We start from the raw sequence: 18,266 nt of genomic DNA on the forward strand, positions 1-18,266 counted from the left end.
AGATAATTCATATTTCGTGCCCAATAGATCTAGTATATGTTTCTTGATTGATTTTGTGGCTGTGTGCTGTTCATTTTACTCCAAATGGATGGATTTTGTTATGGTTCATGACAAGATGTCTTGATTACAGAACTCTTGGCTAGCTAATGAAATTATTGTAATGATCTATAGTGATATGAGAACTTGTACACCTCTACCCCGATCTAACGCGACCTGATATAACACAAATTCAAATATAATGCAGTAAAGCAGTGCTCCGGGGGGGCGGGGCTGCGCACTCGGGCGGATCAAAGCAAGTTCGAGATAACGCGGTTTCACCTATAACGCAGTAAGATTTTTTTGGCTCCCGAGGACAGCGTTATATGGGGGTAGAGGTGTATAGTGTGTTTGCTGTGTAGTATAATTGCAGCAAGAGAACAGGAAAAAATCTGCTGACTGCAGTGTTTGTAGTACTGTAAGCGACCAGAGGCTTACTACTTGATTTGTATTGCAGTAGCACATAGAGGCTCTAATTGAGATCAAGATCCCATTATGCTAGGCACTGTCCTGGTAAGACAGTCCCCTGCCCCAAAGAGCCTACAGTCTAAATAGGCAAGAGAAAGTGGGAAGGGAAATGGAGAAACAGAGAGGAGGGGTGACAGAGCCAGGAATAGTTCCCGGAATGAAATCCTGGCCCCCTTGGCTTCAGTGACACAACTCCCATTAACTTCAGCTGGGTCTCTTGTGAGTTCCAGTCCAGTGTTCTATCCCCTGGACTACACAGCCTCTGTCTCCCCTATCCCAGCTGGTCTGATGAGGCAGGAGTGTTTTTTCACCCTCAGGGCATGCTGCAAGGTTCAGTTTGCCCAGGCTGTAGTTGGAGAGTCCGGCGGGATTCTTTAGCTGGAGCGAACAGCTACTTTGGATGCTTTGGGCTTGTCTACACTGACGCTTTACAGCGCTGCAACTTTCTCGCTCAGGGGTGTGGAAAAACTGCCCCCTGAGCGCAGCAAGTTACAGCGCTGTAAAGCGCCCGTGTAAACAGTGCCCCAGCACTGGGAGCTAATCCGCTCGTGGAGGTGGAGTACCTGCAGCACTTCAAAGTGCTGCAGCGCTTTGAAGTTTTGAGTGTAGCCACGGCCTTTGTCTAACACTGGGTTAACAGTTTAGTGAACTTGGTTGTAAGTGAGCCTAGAGGTTACCTAGGGAGGTTGTGGAATCTCCATCTCTGGAGATATTTAAGAGTAGGTTAGATAAATGTCTATCAGGGATGGTCTAGACAGTATTTGATCTTGCCATGCGGGCAGGGGACTGGACTCGATGACCTCTCAAGGTCCCTTCCAGTCCTAGAATCTATGAATCTATGAAAGATAAATACCTATCTAGTGCCCTATGTACACAACAATTCAAACCATGGTAACTAGAACCGTACGCCAACACTTTTCTTGCTAGCAACGCACTTGCATAATTTCTGTGTAGAGCAGGCCAGTCTGAACAGTGATGTTAGCTGTTTGACAAAGCATGCTATGTGCTCCATAAATAGGCTTGGCAGAATTAGATTTGATGTTTTTTTTAATTAATTTCAGTGGATATCAATTTTTTTTAAGCATTTTTTTTTTTTCAGTTTAAGTTTTCACTGTTGCAGGAAATTGTCAGGGGAGTCGTAAAATAACTATTTAGTGATGGTAGACTTAGATTCAAAAAGTTTTGGAACCATTACATTATAAATGGTAAACATCGTATGTCAAAATATACAAAGTAAATAGCTGAAATCAAACGCTGAAGTTCTCAAGCAGCATTTTTCCTATTCTGCCTATCTGGAAATGTTAATGGAAATATGTTGTGTTGGTTTGCATGTGTATAGTGAAATTGACATTTACTGATTAAAAATCTAATCTTTCTGAGCCATCTATAAAATAGCTTAGGGCACAGAGCAATCCTCTTTGAGGGCCAGGGAAATCCTGCTTAGTGCCAGTGCACAGAGTGCTTTCAAACCCAGTGCCTGAGCTTGCACTGAGAACCCTCCACTCGTATGAGAGTTGAAAGCGGTCGACGTTTAATAGGCTTTGCCCCATTGTTTGAACTGTGAATGAAGAACTTGAAAGCTCTTTGCTGATGCATTTCAGATTGTTTTCAGGTAAGAATTGTTGTATTCATGTCTTAAATCTTTCACATTACCATTTTGAGCATCTTGTATTTCAGGTGTGGAACCTTTTATAGAAGCTTATTTCAGTATCATGTATCACAATCTCTGAAGACCATGACCATTTCCTCCCACGGTTCTTCTCTTTCCTCTGGTTCCTTTCTGTTATAATCTAATGTAACATATCCCAATTAAATAACATGCAAAAGATTTTTAGTTCCAAAAATGGTTCTAGAGAGGAGGGGTAACTTATGCCTTGTTTAGCCAAAGAACTGTTTCTGGGTGAGGTTTGTGTGATTTGCATCTTACCTTAAAGTTTTCAATCTTTCAGTTTAAAAACAAAAACACAAACCACGAACTCATCCCATGCTGACCTTTGATTCAATAATCCTTCAAATGGGTGGGCAGTCGGCAGGTTGGATCTTTTGTTGCAATGATTAGATGCTTTTTCCATTATGCTATTACTGTGAATGTCCATCTCTCTCAAAACCACAAACTTAGCAGGGATTTGGTATTCCCAAGATCTCGGTTTTTCCCTCTGATCTATTTTATTGAAACATTATACCATGCAAGCAACTTAGTTACTGACTTTTTAAAGCAAGTAATGTAATTAACATTTTCATTTAGAGGTTTATATGGTTAGACACAATTCTTACTTGGGGAATGAACCGTGAATATTTAGAATGGGGCAGGAAATATCTCATTAAATTTAATTAACTCTGCTCTGTACAAAATGTGAATAATTCAACTGGCTTTGAATTCCAACATGCATATTTTAAATCTGGCTCTTTTCTTGTGCTCCCAAGTTGCTCTGGGTTAGAATCTTTACTTCGGCTTAGAGGGTTTGCAGCAAAAACCTTAGTCGTCCCTTAATTAGAACTTACTTCTACTGTGCACTTCGTTCAGTAAAAGGAAATCGCTTCTCTCGGGTTAATTGTTGTGGCACCAAAAATGGGGACAATGCTGCTATCCTATGTCAGGCATGCTTTCTCCTCCATTGTTCTGCCATTCGATGGAGGCACATGGTTAATATATTTGTGGTCAGATGGAGTCAGTGCTGTTTAGCTTTGCGTTTCAGCATAATTTCTCAGTGTGAAGTTATATTGGAACTGTAGAAGCAAGCAGGGATTAGCTCGCTTCATAAAGGACAGACAGATCTTTTTGGCTCGATCACCAGTTTGAATCCAGCCCAGATTGATAGTGACCATAGCTGCTGCTGTTGCATGTTGTTGAGGATAGGTAATGAACAAGAGTGTTACAATCCCACTAGAGCGGTTGAGGGTTGAATGGTTTCAGGATGTCTCCCTGGTCCAATTCAGCACAGTTACTTACATAATAAAACTCCACTCTTCTACCATTTTTCATCTGTAGATTACAAAGGGTTCTACAAACATTAATTTGACTGCCCAACACCCTTCTGAAGTAGCGTCCATAAGAAAAATGCATGAAAATGTACTTCCTAGTGCCAGCTCCAACATGAGTTTCATTCTTTCCCCAATTGTATTAATCATTTTAGTAGCTCACAGCTTTCCTTCCCTCTCCCTTCTGCATACCAGAGTGGGGCCAACTAGCATTTGAGACAGTCTCCGCTTCCATCCATGACCACGCCAAGCTCCTCCTCCTCCTTAAAAGGAGCACATCTTTGAGTTTGACGATCTGAGCTTTTGATCTTATGAAAACAGCATGTGCTTAGATCCTTAATACAGGCTCTGGAGAGGAGAGCTTGATGAGAATCCGACTTGCACATTGTATAAAGTCTACCCATTTAAATACATTATGGGCTTAACTGCATTGGGGCTCAGATTTAATCACTTCTAATGGATAACGTGCTTCAAAATCTGAAACCTAGTGGGACTTGGCATAATTGCTTTATCTCTCCTGCTCAGAAATGGCATCGGATGTTCCCTCTTTGGGTGCAGCAGTTGCTTCTGGGAACCCTGGACCTGGTACACAGGCTGGAGTAGCTATTGTCCAGAGGACAAACAAGAGACGACCAGGGTAAGTTGTAATCACTAAAAACACAGTAAGCTCCTTGAGACAGTGTCTGCTTCCTTGCAGAGCAATTTGTGTAGCGTAGCAAGGAGTGATCAGCCTTGTAATGAGGAAACATCCTTCCCTTTGAAAGGGTTTAACTATTCCTCTGTTGCTTCAGCTACCCTTTGACTTCTGTTTAGGCCTTGTCTGCACTGCCATTTTACAGCGCTGGAACTTCCTTCGCTCAGGCGGGTGACCCCCCCACCCCCCGAGTGATGCAAGTTTCAGCGCTGTAAAATGCCAGTGTAGACAGTGCTGGGAGTTATTCCCCTCACAGGGGTGGGTTTTTTTACAGTGCTGGGAGAGGAGCCGTGACTACACAGCCATGTTGCACTTAAAGGTCGGTTGTGTAAACATACCCTTAGTCTTTTTATCTTGTTGTGTCTTTTATGCAAACCATATCCCCAAATGCCTCTAAGCTAACATGATTAGAGTTAAAGGGTACAGTCAAAAGAAGTTGAGTTTCAGGACAAAAGAGAAAAGATGTCTTCATCCAAGGCTGGGAATGACCGGGGGTGTGGGGGGGGTGTCACTGAATCACAGATATAAGGAGTTTGCTCCAGAATATGGTAGCTGCAAAGAAGAAAACACTTCTGCTGGTGCAGAAGCTGAGACTGGGGGAAGGGATGGAGAATGCCAGTGGATCAGTAATGCTCCTGCAACGCCTTTCTGCTGAGACTCTGTGGGGGAGGTTTATTATAGCGGTAGTGCTTGCACTGACTGCCGTTTCATTTTGCTAAAATACCTTTGCAAGTTGAAGGGACAGGGAAAGCACACTTGAATGGTTTCTCTTAAAATGCCCATTGCTGGTAAAATCCTCTTATTCTGAAGCTGACTAAAACATTCCCCTACCAGCTTTGCTCGCTGCTCCAGCACAGGTCCCTCCCACTCTGCCGCCGCCTCGTTCCTTGCATTTTATTTCCAGACTCGTATGCAGCTAAGCTGGTTCTGTATGCCAGGTTCCAACTTGAAACGAAGCAAAGTGAGAACTCTCTTCCCCCTCCCATGCATGCAGAAGGTGGTCACAATAAAAACGGTGGCCCTTGTCTAATGCAGTGATGCCATCTAATGTCACTAAGAAGACTAACTGGACAGTTCAGACTTCACTGACTTTTATTTTGTTTTCCTTTTTTAAAACCAAATCTCCAGTTGGAGACTGCCACTTGGATCAGATCAGGGTGTGCGGAGTGCAGGGAGCTACACCTCTACGACCCGATATAACATGAATTCCAGGGCGGGTGGGGCTGCGCACTCTGGCGGATCAAACCAAGTTCGATATAATGTGGTTTCATCTATAACGCGGGAAGATTTCTTTTGGCTCCGAGGACAGCGTAGAGGTGTATCTGCTTTATCAGATCACTCGCTTTTCTGAATCACCCACAATACTTGGTAACCAAGGTTAAGACATGGCGAAGGTGATCTCCTGCCAAATGGCCTTCCGCAGCATTGCACACTCCATTTCTGACAACTGCATATGGGAAGCCCCCTAGTTGAATTTCCTGACTCGTCCCAGTATTACTGTAATGTGGGGTTGTTTTTAATATTAGCTTCAAACAAATTCTGCATCTTTCCAAGGTGGAAGTTGCAAGACTGATAGTTTCTCCTTTCGAGCTGGTTATCCACTATCTCTGGTAATGGTTGCTTCTCCCGCTTCTGTTTTTCAGGCTTGATTTTGATGACGATGATGATGAAGAAGAAGGGAACAAATTCCTCAGGTGAGGCGGCTCTTTCCAGTCATATGATCGTTTAAAATATACCAAACTTATGGTAAAACATGAGGTGAAAACACTCTCCGCACGGGGGGGCTTCCCTCCCAGCACTGGTGGGAGTGGGGTTGACCCTCTTTGGAGGAAGGTACAGCAGCCCTCCTTGGGCAGGGGGATAATCTGCAGTAACACAAGGTCTGTTGGATGCGGGTGGGGAGAATACAGATGCTCAGCATTTAGGGTCAGCTAATCAAAGCAAGGCGACTCAGATAAAAAATTTTCAATTCACACATCCCTGGTGTGCTAAAGCACTAGAGAACTCAGAACAGTATGTGTCATCCTGCATCCCAGTATGCTGTCGTATCCAAACCGACTGGAGTGAGCCAAAGAGACGGCATTAACTCTCTGGAAACTGGACTGGTGTGTTCATTCACACCATGCAGTGGTATTTGGGTAGCTTTCAGACGGGGCAGACCTGATAGTGTCCTGTCATATGTTCGATTGCTGCCTTCTGTGTTCAAGTATTCCTGTTAGAACGCCTAAACCAGAAATGTCTGCTAGTAGTGAGTCTTAATGAGCCAAGATAACACCGGTACTAGCTATACAGTAATACATCACTCGGTTATTTCAGTTGATAAGATTAAGTATGGCGCTGCAGAAACATCCCTGCTAGTGTAACAAAGTGGCTAATGGGGGAAAGCAAATGTGATTTAACTCCTTTTAGATCTTTCAAAGGCGAGTTAAGCAGCTGTTCAGTGTTTCTTTTGGGAATACAAGTCCGGCCTAACAGCACGTTTCTCCTATAACAAGGTCAAACCCTTTTGCTAATGAGCCGAGTTTCCATTACTGTCCTAGCAATTTGCCATTCAATCTATTGTACGGATGCTCTAGGTTAGCTTACAGCAGCCCCCTACTGCTGAGAACTCCCAGTGGCTGCAAATGTCCCTGTTTATCATAATCCATATGGAAGATTGGAAAGTCATGAAGAGCTCATGTAATTAATCTGTAGTTCAGTTACATGGATTAGTTTTTTGATTTAGACAACTCTAATGCAATCCTAGGATGCATTAGGCGAGGTATTTCCAGTGGATATGGGGAAGTGTTATTGCCAACATACAAGGCACTGGTGAGACCTCTTCTGGAACACTGTGCTATTCTCGTCTCGCATGTTTAAGGAACATGAATTCGAACTGGAACCTGTAGCCGTTCTCTGCATGATCAGAGGAATGGAGAACCTACCTGACGAGAGGAGAGTTCAGGAACTTTGCTTGTTTAGCCTAACAAAATGAAGGGTGTGTGTGGGGGGGGGTTATAATTGCTCTCTTTAAATACATCTGAGGGGTAAACACCAGGGAGGGAGAGGAATTATTTAAGTTAAGAGCCAATGTTGGCATAAGAACAAATGGATATCAACTGGCCATCAATAACTTCAGGCTTGACATTCGAGCAAGGTTCCTAACCATCAGAGGAGTGAAGTTCTGGAGCTGCCTTCCAATGGGAGATATAGGGGTAAAAAACCCTAACTTGTTTTAAGACTGAGCTTGATAGGTTTATGAGTGGTGCCTACAAAGGTAGATGGTCCATTGGCGACTGCTATTAGCAAGTATCTTCAGTGGCCAGAGATGGAACACTAGAAGGTGAGGGCTCTAAGTTACTACAGAGAATTCTTTCCCAAGTGTTTGTCTGGTGGGTGTTGCCCACATGATCAGGGTCTAACTGACTGCCATATTTGGGGTCGGGAAGGAATTTCCCCCCGAGATCAGATTGGCAGAGACCCTGGGGGATTTTTTCATCTTCCTTTGCTGCATGGGTCACGGGTTGCTTGCTGGTTTGGACTAGAGTAAGAGGTGGAGTCTCTGTAATTTTAAGTCTTTTACTGAAGTCCTCAGATCTTGATTTACTCAGCTAGAGGCTATGGGCCTACCACAGGAGTGGGTGAGTGAGTTTTTGTGACTTGCAATGTGCAGGAGATCAGACTAGATGATTATGACGTTCCCTTTTGGCCTTAGAGTCTGAGTCTAATGAAGCTCAAAATCCATATGTCAATTTGTCAGTTTTTCCCAGGCATGGCATTTTGCTATGCAGTTTAATGCCATTCAAGCTTTGGAATGGCTAACGAGCATGACAATAGTTCCGGCTTCTTTATTTTTGTAGTGTATGTAGGATTTATCTACTGAATTCTAAGTCATTAAATGGATGAGGCTATGGAAGAAATTGCATCTTCAGAGCATAATTTAAGCCGTTTTACTTATGAGATTCAGGCAATGGGAGGTGGCTGATCGTGGTATGAGATCACTCTTATGCATCATATGGAAGAAATGTAACTAATAAGCTTATTAATCTCTAAGCTCTTGAGAATGGGAAACAAAGCTATGACTTCACTATGTCAGGTTGTAACTTGTATTCTACGTAACTGGTGTATTTTTTTGTGTGGCTTTCCCACACAATTTAATCAACTTGTTACTTTATTGTTGAAAAGGAATGACATGTAAGTATTTTAAAACATTTTTTCCTTTTCCCCCCCCTTAGATGTGATGATGATCAGATCCCAAATGATAAAGAGAGATTTGCCAGGTAAGAATTCACAGTACTGTGGTCCATAAAACCCACAAAGTCTTACTGCTTACATCTGGGGCACCTCCCCTACCTGGTAGTGCATGTTCATCACCCTTCTCATTTTTTGTGTTTTTTCTGAGGAAAGCCTACATCTTGCACCAGGGAAGCTAGAAATCCTGCAAAATTGCTTTAGAGCAGTTTGATTGTAAAAGGTATCAAACTAATTCAGTGTGACTTTTTTGCGATGCTTCTCCTTGTTCAGCTGTCGATTAGGAGCCCCCAAATCTTATAAAAAATACACGTGTGCCGCATGCTTGTAACAAACTGTACTTGTGCAGCGTTTCCTTTTCTGCCTGTAGTATGCCTCCTGCGTGTTGCCTACTTGTATATTTTGTAAAGGAATTCTGCCAAAGCGGTGTGGATAAATGGGTTGGTTTTTTTTAAGAGACCAGATAATACAATAGCATTTAGAGAACTCTTTGACCTTGAAGTTTGAGGGAAGTGTCTGCTAATGTTGGTGCTGTAGCACTCTTTCCTCAAGCACAGCTGAAGTCAATGGGAGCTGAGGACATTGAATGCCTTGCAGGAAGCTCTCTGTACCATCTAGAATTGGGCGCTGGCACTGTTGTATTTCTCCGGTTGCCTTGGGCGCATTGAAGGGGCACCGCAGGCCTAGAATGAAGCTAATTTAAACTGATTCGAAATGTTTAATTTAAATGTTTTTTTAACGTGACTTTGTAATGTTGCTAAACGTTTGAGTGTTCTGTATGTTCTGAATGCTGGCTCCAGTCCACATCTTCATTGTGAGCGTCCATTTTGTCTTCTGATTTTGCAAAACTCTTAGCCAAAATAAGCAGTTTGAGAGCATTAGCGTCAGTGCATGCAATGACTTGTATTAAGCAGCTAAATCATTCGGCTAGAACCGATGAAATGCCCTAGATCTAAACGCTCCTGAACTTGGTGGAGTTAAAATACAAACTTCAGAACATGGGGCTAGTCTCTGGGTACAAGTTATGGCCCTTACGCAATGTCAGAACTGCTAGGATTCCTCTGGAGAGAAAGCAAAGGATGTTACTTGTGTTTATAAAGAACTTCCATTCACTGAAATGCTGTGGGCAAAGGGCCTTGCGGTGTAGTGGGTCGTGCATCTTGAGGTTTGGGGGTGCAGAGGAGGCAGGAATGGTACTGACCCTTCCGTAGGGAGCCCTTCTCAGGCAGAAGGACAGTGTGTGTGCTAATGTTGGGCCTCTGAAAGGGAAAAAGATTAAAAATGGTGTGTGTGGGGTGGGACTTTGGCAGAACTCCTTGGGTAAGATATAGTGTTCCTGCACTGGAGTTCTACTGTTACAGCAGCTCTGCATTTCCAGGTTTCTTTCCTAACTCCTTGTTTCTGTGCGTTTACACTGGAGCTGTAACCTTCTTAACAACAAACGTCTCAGCACAGAGAGCGAACTCTCAAAACCAGCCTCTTCAGGTCTGTGATGGGCAGTACATGCATCTACAAGATAACGCTATGGGCTCAACTTCACTAGGCTTTTGTACTTTGAGTTAATTGCCAGTTCACTTCCGTTCACATTAACCAACCTGCTCTGGCTAACCTGTGTTAAAAAGACTTCTTTCCGTAGTGTAAGCATGGCCTTGGTGGCTTTTGAAGAAACTTAATATAATAAAAAACGGCAGATTCTTTAAGCATTATCAATGCATAATGTAGCACAGGTTCTCTTGGTATCATATGTTGTGATACCCTAGGACTGCTCTACAGGGTCAGAACGTTAGCTCTTGAGTTGGATATACTGTTTCAGTCCCTGACCCTTCCCAGGAGTTGTTAACTCTATAATACTCCAAGCCTGTGGTGCAGTGTTGCACGTGAGGTTGTGTGGAAATTCATCTTGACCCTCTGCTTGTGATCAACTTACGCCCTGAAGTATGAGATCAGGTTCTCCTTATCTTGGCATACATAGCTACAAATGTTAGCAACGATGGACCTTATAATTACCCAGGTTAAAACAAAACGCTACCGTCTTTAACCTCCACTCTTGTGGTTAAAAAAAAAAATTAAATGAAACAGCGGAGGCATTGAGCTGCTAATGTGCAGGACCACTGTGTCCAACATCATTCTGCATATCTTCAGCACTTAGTCTGTTCCTTAATGATATGTAAATCGATACAGTCAACATGTATAGGAGAGAATGTAAGGCAGCCAGCAAGATAGCAAGTTACTTCAAGTGTAGAATAGGAGTACTGCAAATACCTGGATGTTACATTCATAGAATCATAGAATATCAGGGTTGGAAGGGACCTCAGGAGGTCATCTAGTCCAACCGCCTGCTCAAAGCAGGACCAATCCCCAACTAAATCATCCCAGCCAGGGCTTTGTCAAGCCTGACCTTAAAAACCTCCATACATTGCTGCTGTATGATTACTCTTTATCAATCTGTGTAGAATTGGAAACTCTTTCGCTACTGGTGGAATGAAGAATGCAGTAAAGATTGGGGTTGGATAAAATATATATTTATACAATGCATTTGATCGTGATACCCAGGGACTAAAGTCCTTTGTATCCACGGAATTAAACTGCACCTATTTTGTCCATTAATCCACCTCTACTGGGATCTCTGAGCAGCTTTCATATGGCCACCATTTACCAGCTGAGAGTCTCTCTCCCCCCACCCCCCTTCTTCCTCAAAATATGTATTGAGTAAACCAGGGCTCGAAAGTCAAACATCAGCTATTCAGTACAGGACTAACAGTTTTAAGCCCCAGTATATCACAGTTGGTCAGTGCTAGAAACTTATGCTCCACTCCATGAATCCTAGCTATATTTTGAAGAACATGCTTTTTTTATGCCTGGCAAGCAGTGGGAGATTAAACATAAAATTGTAGCTCCCTGACTTATAAAGAACATTTGATATCTGAAAACTTACAAATGTAGCTTTTGAGTCATTATGTGGTACCTAAGGCAACCTGGTTTGAAGGACAGAGAGGTTTGGAAAAAATACCAGCAAACTTTTGAAAGTGCCCCTCCCCTCCCCCACATACTTTTCTGTAACAATGCTATACGAGCATACATGTTGTTGTGATTATAAGGTTTCCATAGGCCCCTTGTTTAGATGACTTGCACAGTACCTTGTGGTTTCACCGCTCATGCATAATGTGGTCGTCCCAAATGTGTGCCAACTCCATCTCCTCACACGGCGTCTGTGTATTTAACAATGTTATAAAGGGCACTTGTGTCTTGGTCTCTGACTCTTGGCATTTGTGGGTGTCGTTGTATGCAAAGTCTGAGTATGTTAACGCTACAAATCAATAGGCTGTGTGTATTGATTAAAAATACCTTCTTTCTCATTACTTAGGGAGGTAAGTGTGACTGAGAGTCAGGACTTCTGGGGGCTTTTCCCAGCTCTGCTGCTGACCTTCTACAAAATTATTTCGGTGTGCCTCAGTTCACCTGTCTGTAAAAATGAATCTAACACTTGTCTACCTTATAGGTTTGCTTGATGTTTTCAGAGTGCTTTGAGACACTTTGATAGAAGATGCTAGATAAGTGTATAATACAATACATTTAATGACCTCCTTGTTTTGTGATCTGTTTTATTACAGAACAGATGTATCTATAGGTTGGGTTTCCTAATACATCTTCCCATTTTTTCTTTTCTTTAAACTTTTTTCCATTTTAGCTTAGTTCACTAATTTTATTTTTAGGTCTGATGATGAGCAGAGTTCAGCGGATAAGGAAAGACTTGCCAGGTAGGTAGGAGAATGGAGATTTCAAGCATGGCAAAACAGAGTACTTCCTCTCCTTGATGTTTCTGCAGGCATCCCCACTTTTTTTTTCCTTATCTGCTGCAATAAAGGACTTGAAACTGGACAGACTTCTGGAAATCTGTGTGATAGTAAAACTTCAAGCTGTATTCTCCTTGTAGAACATCTTGCGGGAATACCCTCAAAAGAATTGGTTTGCATCCAAATCCAGACAGCAGGAAGACTGCAGGGCCGAGTGTGGCTGGGCCAGTGCTTTCACAGATTACTGTAGCCCTGCTAACTTCAGCCTTGGCAAGTAAAACCTCTCTTCTGCTGGACTGAGAGAGGCTAGGTGCAGGAATACCCAGTTTGTAAGCTCCTGCCACGTTGCGATGGTGCCTTTTACCACTGTATAAATAGATATCATAATTGTATTGGCCAGACTTCTTCTAAACGCCAAATACTGGTTTGGCATATGGCAAAACAGAATGGGCAGTGTGCTGTAAAAAAGTGAGGTTTTTTGGTTTATTTTTTAATCTGTTATTGAAAAGTCACTCCTCTTAAGTAATACATGGAATCATTACATGGGTTTGCGTGTTTAGAATCTGTCAAGGTTCTGGTTGGCTTATTACATGCTGTCTAAGAAGCAGACACACCACCTGGAAGTGCAGCGTTTCATAGTTGAAATATTTCTCACCAGATCAGAAAAAGATGGTCAGTGGCTTAAAGGAGGACCCTTAAGTGCGCCTCTGGCGAACGAGGGACTTTTTAGCTGCTTGTGTAGACAGTAGAATGCAGTACTTCCAGGAGTCCTCGTTCTTCTTCAATTAAGCAGTGACCCCACAATCTCTCGTTACGGCTGTCTTGCAAAATCCTTCTTGTTGGGAAGAGGATTTTGCAATGGGGCAAGTAAAATATCAATGATTTCCCCATTATCCTGACAGAAAGTGTAGGTGAGTAATACATGTCTGGGCAGGTAAATTTTCATTGCAATGATGGAAAGCTAAATTAAAGATGAATGGGATATTCAAAGCACTGTGCCGAATGCTATTCCCCCTTCAGCAAAAGGCAAGTCCCTATTAAACAACTGCATAAGCCTAATCGGTGACTCTCTTTTTTTTAAATTTTCCCTTTTTCATCTATCGTATTTAGTTCATTTTTTTACTGTTTCTTCCACCTGCTGTCATCCATCCAGTTTCATCTCCCATCGTGTGATTCCTTGCACTGATCCACTCTGTTTGCACCTCCTAATCAATCTTTCCTATAGGAAACCTGGCATTTATGTTCTAGTTTGAAAAATCCACGTTCATAACCCCACTAAATTACACTTGGTCCATAAATGCAACATGTGAACACATGCTAGCCTCTATCCTGGGGGTGCCAATAGGGACTGTCCCCTAAGCAGATGGATTCCTGAGAGAGGCATGTTAAACCCACTAGTGGGATCAAATCAAGAAACGTTAGTTCTAATGCATCTCTAGGAATCTGTACCTCCGCACCGGTGGTAATGTGGTGGGACACGGGGTACAGGTATGTGTCTCGCAGGTAAGGACGTTGGGCCGCTTGTAGAGTTCACTTTGTTTTATACTAGAGAGGAAGTTGCCTCCCGAAGAAATTAGCAAGCCATAGTGCCTAATGGTCATATATGTGAAACTCCAGCAATGGACAGAAATTACATTTACAACCACTCTACAGCCTTTTTGTGCGTCCAGCATGGTGTGTAAGGTGCCTTAGTGTAACAGAATCAGGCCTGTAGCGTTTACTTATTTCAAAGAAGCATCACCACAGTAACGGTGAGGAAACCTATATTACTGTTGTAGGTTAGTGACTTTCTGCAGAACGATGCTCTCGATCAGCTGGAGAGAGCTTCCCGTGTTGAAGTAGCTTAGCCCTAACTTAGTGTCCTTCGCGAGACTTCTTGAATAAATATAATTTAGAGCAAGATGCTCTTGTGTTCGGCAAAGATGTCCTGGCTCTAGCTTCTCTTCCTTGCACTTGTTTTTCCCGTGTTCTTTCATGCATGCCCAGCATGGGAGGCTTTTGCAGCCCTTCTGACGACCCTGGCCCATCTTTTTGTTTTGCGCTCCGGCCTGGCGGGAACCCAGGAAGGGTTGACGAGGCAAAAGAGCTGAGCCGTTTGGCTCTGGTGACCTCTCCCCATCTGCTTTCCCAGGGAGAATCACAGCGAGATCGAGCGCAGGCGTAGGAACAAGATGACCGCCTACATCACGGAGCTGTCAGACATGGTGCCCACCTGCAGCGCCCTGGCTCGCAAGCCTGACAAACTGACTATCTTGCGTATGGCTGTGTCGCACATGAAGTCCTTGCGGGGCACTGGCAACACCTCCACTGACGGCACCTACAAACCCTCCTTTCTCACTGATCAGGTCTCTGCTGATTTTGCTTCTAAGGAAAGACTGAAAGACCTCCATGGGTACCTCAGCCAGAGGGCTATTAATGTGGGGGAGACCTAAGAGCTTAAAGGCAGCTGGTGGGTGATGACTGTCTCGCCACTGGGTTAAGAACGTGTCTATTCTGTATGCAGGAACTCAAACACTTGATTCTGGAAGCAGCCGATGGCTTTCTGTTCATAGTGTCTTGTGAGACCGGAAGGGTGGTGTATGTCTCGGACTCGGTGACTCCCGTCCTAAACCAGCCGCAGTCCGAATGGTTCAGCAGCACCCTGTACGACCAGGTGCATCCTGACGATGTGGACAAACTGAGGGAGCAGCTCTCCACCTCGGAGAACGCTCTGACAGGTAAAGCAGCCTGCTGTGGAAACTGGGCCATGCCGATGATTCCCAGAATTTGTAGTGCACCCATTGGCCTGGCGTGTGGATGGTCCTAGTAGGCTAGAACTTGATCGTTAGCATTCGCGATAAGAGGAACAGACCTAAATCTGTTACTGGGAGGGGCACGCTACTACACCCCTGTTAAAGCGTGGAGTCTCTCACTCCATCCTCAAATATGCATGGGCATGTGACAGACACTACCTTTCTATCTGACAAGTGGATGGGCTGCCAAGGAACCCTTAAACAATGTGCCTGGATCCGCTCGAGCCGTTCGAACGTTGAGGCCTTTCCTTTTACCCCGTAGCATCAGGGCTGACCATAATGCTGTCAGTCTCTGGAGCAGGGGACCAGCTCCTGTAGGAAGACGCAGACCAAGAGCCTGTCTTTAGTTTCAGTGTCACGTAGGATTTATGCGCTGCTGTGTCCTGTTTTAAAGCTGGTTATGTAGAAAATTAAGTGGTGCCTGGTATGCTATCTGGTGTATCCTGGTGATACCGAGTGACGATCCCAGAAGTGTCCCTGTTGAGCAGCATCACTTGGCTTGTCTTTTCCCCCCCGCCCTCAGGTCGAATCCTTGATCTAAAGAGTGGGACAGTCAAGAAGGAAGGCCAACAATCCATGAGAATGTGCATGGGCTCAAGGAGATCCTTCATCTGTCGAATGAGGTAATACGGGGAATCCGATAGGCGATCTGGTTGCATGAGCCCATGGCTAAACCTGCGATCTGGTTGCTTAACAAATATCCGAGCAGTTAAGCTTTTCTCGGTCTCTTTCAGCCTTCTCAGGTTCGATGAGGTGGAAGGTGGCTCTGTAAAACCTGTTTTCCTAATGGGGTTCAGCTCTAAAACAGACTTACTTTTCCCACCCTGTGTTAAGGGGATTGTACAGCTCTGAGATGTAACCACAGGCAGCTCGAGAACTCCGGGTCTGTTCCCGCTCTGCCGTTGACTTGCTCTGACCTTGGGCAGGTCACCTAGCCCGCTGCTTCAGTAAAGTAGGGCTAGTTACCCCCAAGAGGCGGTAGCGATGTCCGCTTCTCCCATCAACATAGCACTGTCTACACTGAACATTCAGGCGGTGTAATGGTATTGCTCAGGAATGTGGATTTGCCACACTCCTGAGTGACCTCATTATACTGACGTAAGTTTGTAGTGTAGACCAGGGCTCAATTCATGTTTATGAAGCATTGTGGAATCTTGAACAAAAGGGCAAAGTATCTTATTTGCAGTCTTTACCATTGGGGTTTACACTTTTTTTCCCCTCTTGACTGGTCCAGGTGTGGCAACAGCTCAGTGGATCCAGCCTCCATGAATAGACTCAGCTTCATGAGGAGCCGATGCAGGTAAACTGCAGCGAGCGCGTTTAAAGACGATGCGTATGAGTCTCACACCACATTGAGTAACACAGTAAGAAAAGACCTGAGAGCGGCATGGGATGCGTGGTACATAAAGCGTATATGAGATGGTATAGCACAGCCTCTTTGAGTGCTTAAATATGTACGCGGTCGATGGAGAGAGACCTTAGCAATGCCGCTTTCCACAAGACACTGTTAAGGTGCAGATTAAAACTTCAGACCATTATTCTATGCAGTGTATAGATTAAAGTTCCAGCAGTAGCGCACAGGTTGAGATTCTGTTCCCTTAGGCTTTAATAGATTTTTGAAAACAAGCAGTGTTACTTTTAAAGGACATTAAGGCAGGCTCAGCTGTCTTCAGTGCCTGGAAATCACAGCACATGTAATAACTCCATTGTGCACGCGTCTGACCTTGAGAACATAAGACCGACCAGACTGGGTCAGACTAGTGGTCTGTCTAGCCCAGAGTCCTGTCTTCTGACAGTGGCTGGAGTCAGATGCTCCAGAGAGCATAAATAGGACGGCAGATCTTCAGTGATCTATCCCCTGGCATCCAGTCCCAGTTTCTGGCAGTCGGAGTCTTAGGCTTGGTCTGCACTACAGAGTTAGGTCAATATAAGGCGGCTTAGGTCGTCCTAACTCTGTGTCTATACTACGACGTCACTCCCGACGATGCAAGTCACCCACTACGCCAGTGTAATACCTCCACCTCCGCAAGAGGCGCAGCGCTTAGGGCGATGTAGTTAGGACATTATGTACATCACCTATTGGCAGTCAGCCCCATGTGTGGCTTACAGCTGGGAAAACCCCTCCCTCCACGCCCCGGGTCTGACAGCCTGAGCTGTTTGGGACACCCAGAGCATGGGGTTGCGTCCCTGACCATCTTGGCTAACAGCCATCGATGGATCTAAATTAGGTGTCATTGGGCGTGGAGGCTCAGGGACTACACTCCTTCCCTGAAGACCCTTTATTTCAGTTATTTAAAGAATCCAAAATAAGATGAGCCTCTTAAACATAAAGAGAATAATCTTAATTGTTTTGTCTTCTCTAGGAGCGGCTTGGGTGCGGTGAAAGACGGGGAGCCCCATTACGTGGTGGTGCACTGCACAGGGTATATAAAAGCCTGGCCCCCAGCAGGTAAGGAATCACACCAGCTCCTTGAAATATTCGAGTTACCAAGTCTGCTCTTAAGCTAGTCTGTGGTGTTCGCATGTTCTTGTTCTTGCTTTCAGACTGCCCATGTTGCTAAGCAGGGGTGTTTGGAGACGCATTTCAAAATTCAGAGAGAACTAAAAAGGGTACCGAACTCTGCTGAATCAGTTCCTATAGGTCTGAGGGTTTATAGAAGGATGGGATGTTCCTGGTGGTCAGGAGAGTGGGTCTCGCTTTCAGAGCACAGCCCAGAGAGAGTCTAGAGAACCTGGGGCTGAAACGAGACTCACATTATCCTTTCCTTTGATTTTCATATAAGTTTGAGTAAGTTAAAAACTGCACAGGTGTTTAACTTGAATGTTTTTAGCCTGTCAAACCCTTTTGACTAGGAGAAAGTGACTGGCAACAAAATGACAGGTGTGAAATACTGAAATCGGAGCTTCTTCTCTTGCTGCTTCCTGTGTGGGATTAGGGGCTTCTGGTACGCTTGTCATGCTGTAATTCCTTAAACGTTCTCTTGTCTTTTGTCTCAGGTGTCTCATTGCCAGACGATGACCCGGATGCTGGCCAGGGAAGCAAATTTTGCCTTGTGGCCATTGGCAGACTACAGGTGAGTAGAAACTTTGTCATTCAGTGGGAATGTGGTGATGATGAGAATTAAACCACCTTCCTCCTTTCTCTCCAAGGGTCTTGAGCAGTATATTCTCTCCATGCAGCCTGTCTATGTTCCTTTCCTCCCAGCCATGTCATTTGTGGGTCTAGATAAAGCAAACACAATAAATCTCTGGAGAATAAAACTTAACGGTGGA

General features: G+C 44.3%; 1 protein-coding gene across 3 annotated transcripts in view; it reads left to right on the forward strand.

The window, feature by feature from the left end:
• Window positions 1–1,134: 1,134 nt before the first annotated feature.
• The window catches only part of ARNT (aryl hydrocarbon receptor nuclear translocator), a 32,307-nt gene continuing 15,175 nt past the window's right edge, over window positions 1,135–18,266 (forward strand). Inside the window, exons 1-11 of one of the 3 annotated variants that reach the window (XM_034756323.1) lie at window positions 1,135–2,116; window positions 4,009–4,120; window positions 5,821–5,871; window positions 8,392–8,436; window positions 12,121–12,165; window positions 14,333–14,546; window positions 14,705–14,918; window positions 15,517–15,616; window positions 16,228–16,293; window positions 17,357–17,442; window positions 17,991–18,067. In XM_034756323.1, the coding sequence (XP_034612214.1) occupies window positions 2,095–2,116; window positions 4,009–4,120; window positions 5,821–5,871; window positions 8,392–8,436; window positions 12,121–12,165; window positions 14,333–14,546; window positions 14,705–14,918; window positions 15,517–15,616; window positions 16,228–16,293; window positions 17,357–17,442; window positions 17,991–18,067 (1,032 nt within the window). In that variant the 5' untranslated portion in view covers window positions 1,135–2,094. The remainder of the gene's footprint in view (window positions 2,117–4,008; window positions 4,121–5,820; window positions 5,872–8,391; window positions 8,437–12,120; window positions 12,166–14,332; window positions 14,547–14,704; window positions 14,919–15,516; window positions 15,617–16,227; window positions 16,294–17,356; window positions 17,443–17,990; window positions 18,068–18,266) is intronic. The other 2 variants (XM_034756321.1, XM_034756322.1) reach the window with 2 other exon arrangements.

This window comes from Trachemys scripta, chromosome 24, assembly GCF_013100865.1.
Source record: "Trachemys scripta elegans isolate TJP31775 chromosome 24, CAS_Tse_1.0, whole genome shotgun sequence".
NCBI lineage: Eukaryota > Metazoa > Chordata > Testudines > Emydidae > Trachemys > Trachemys scripta.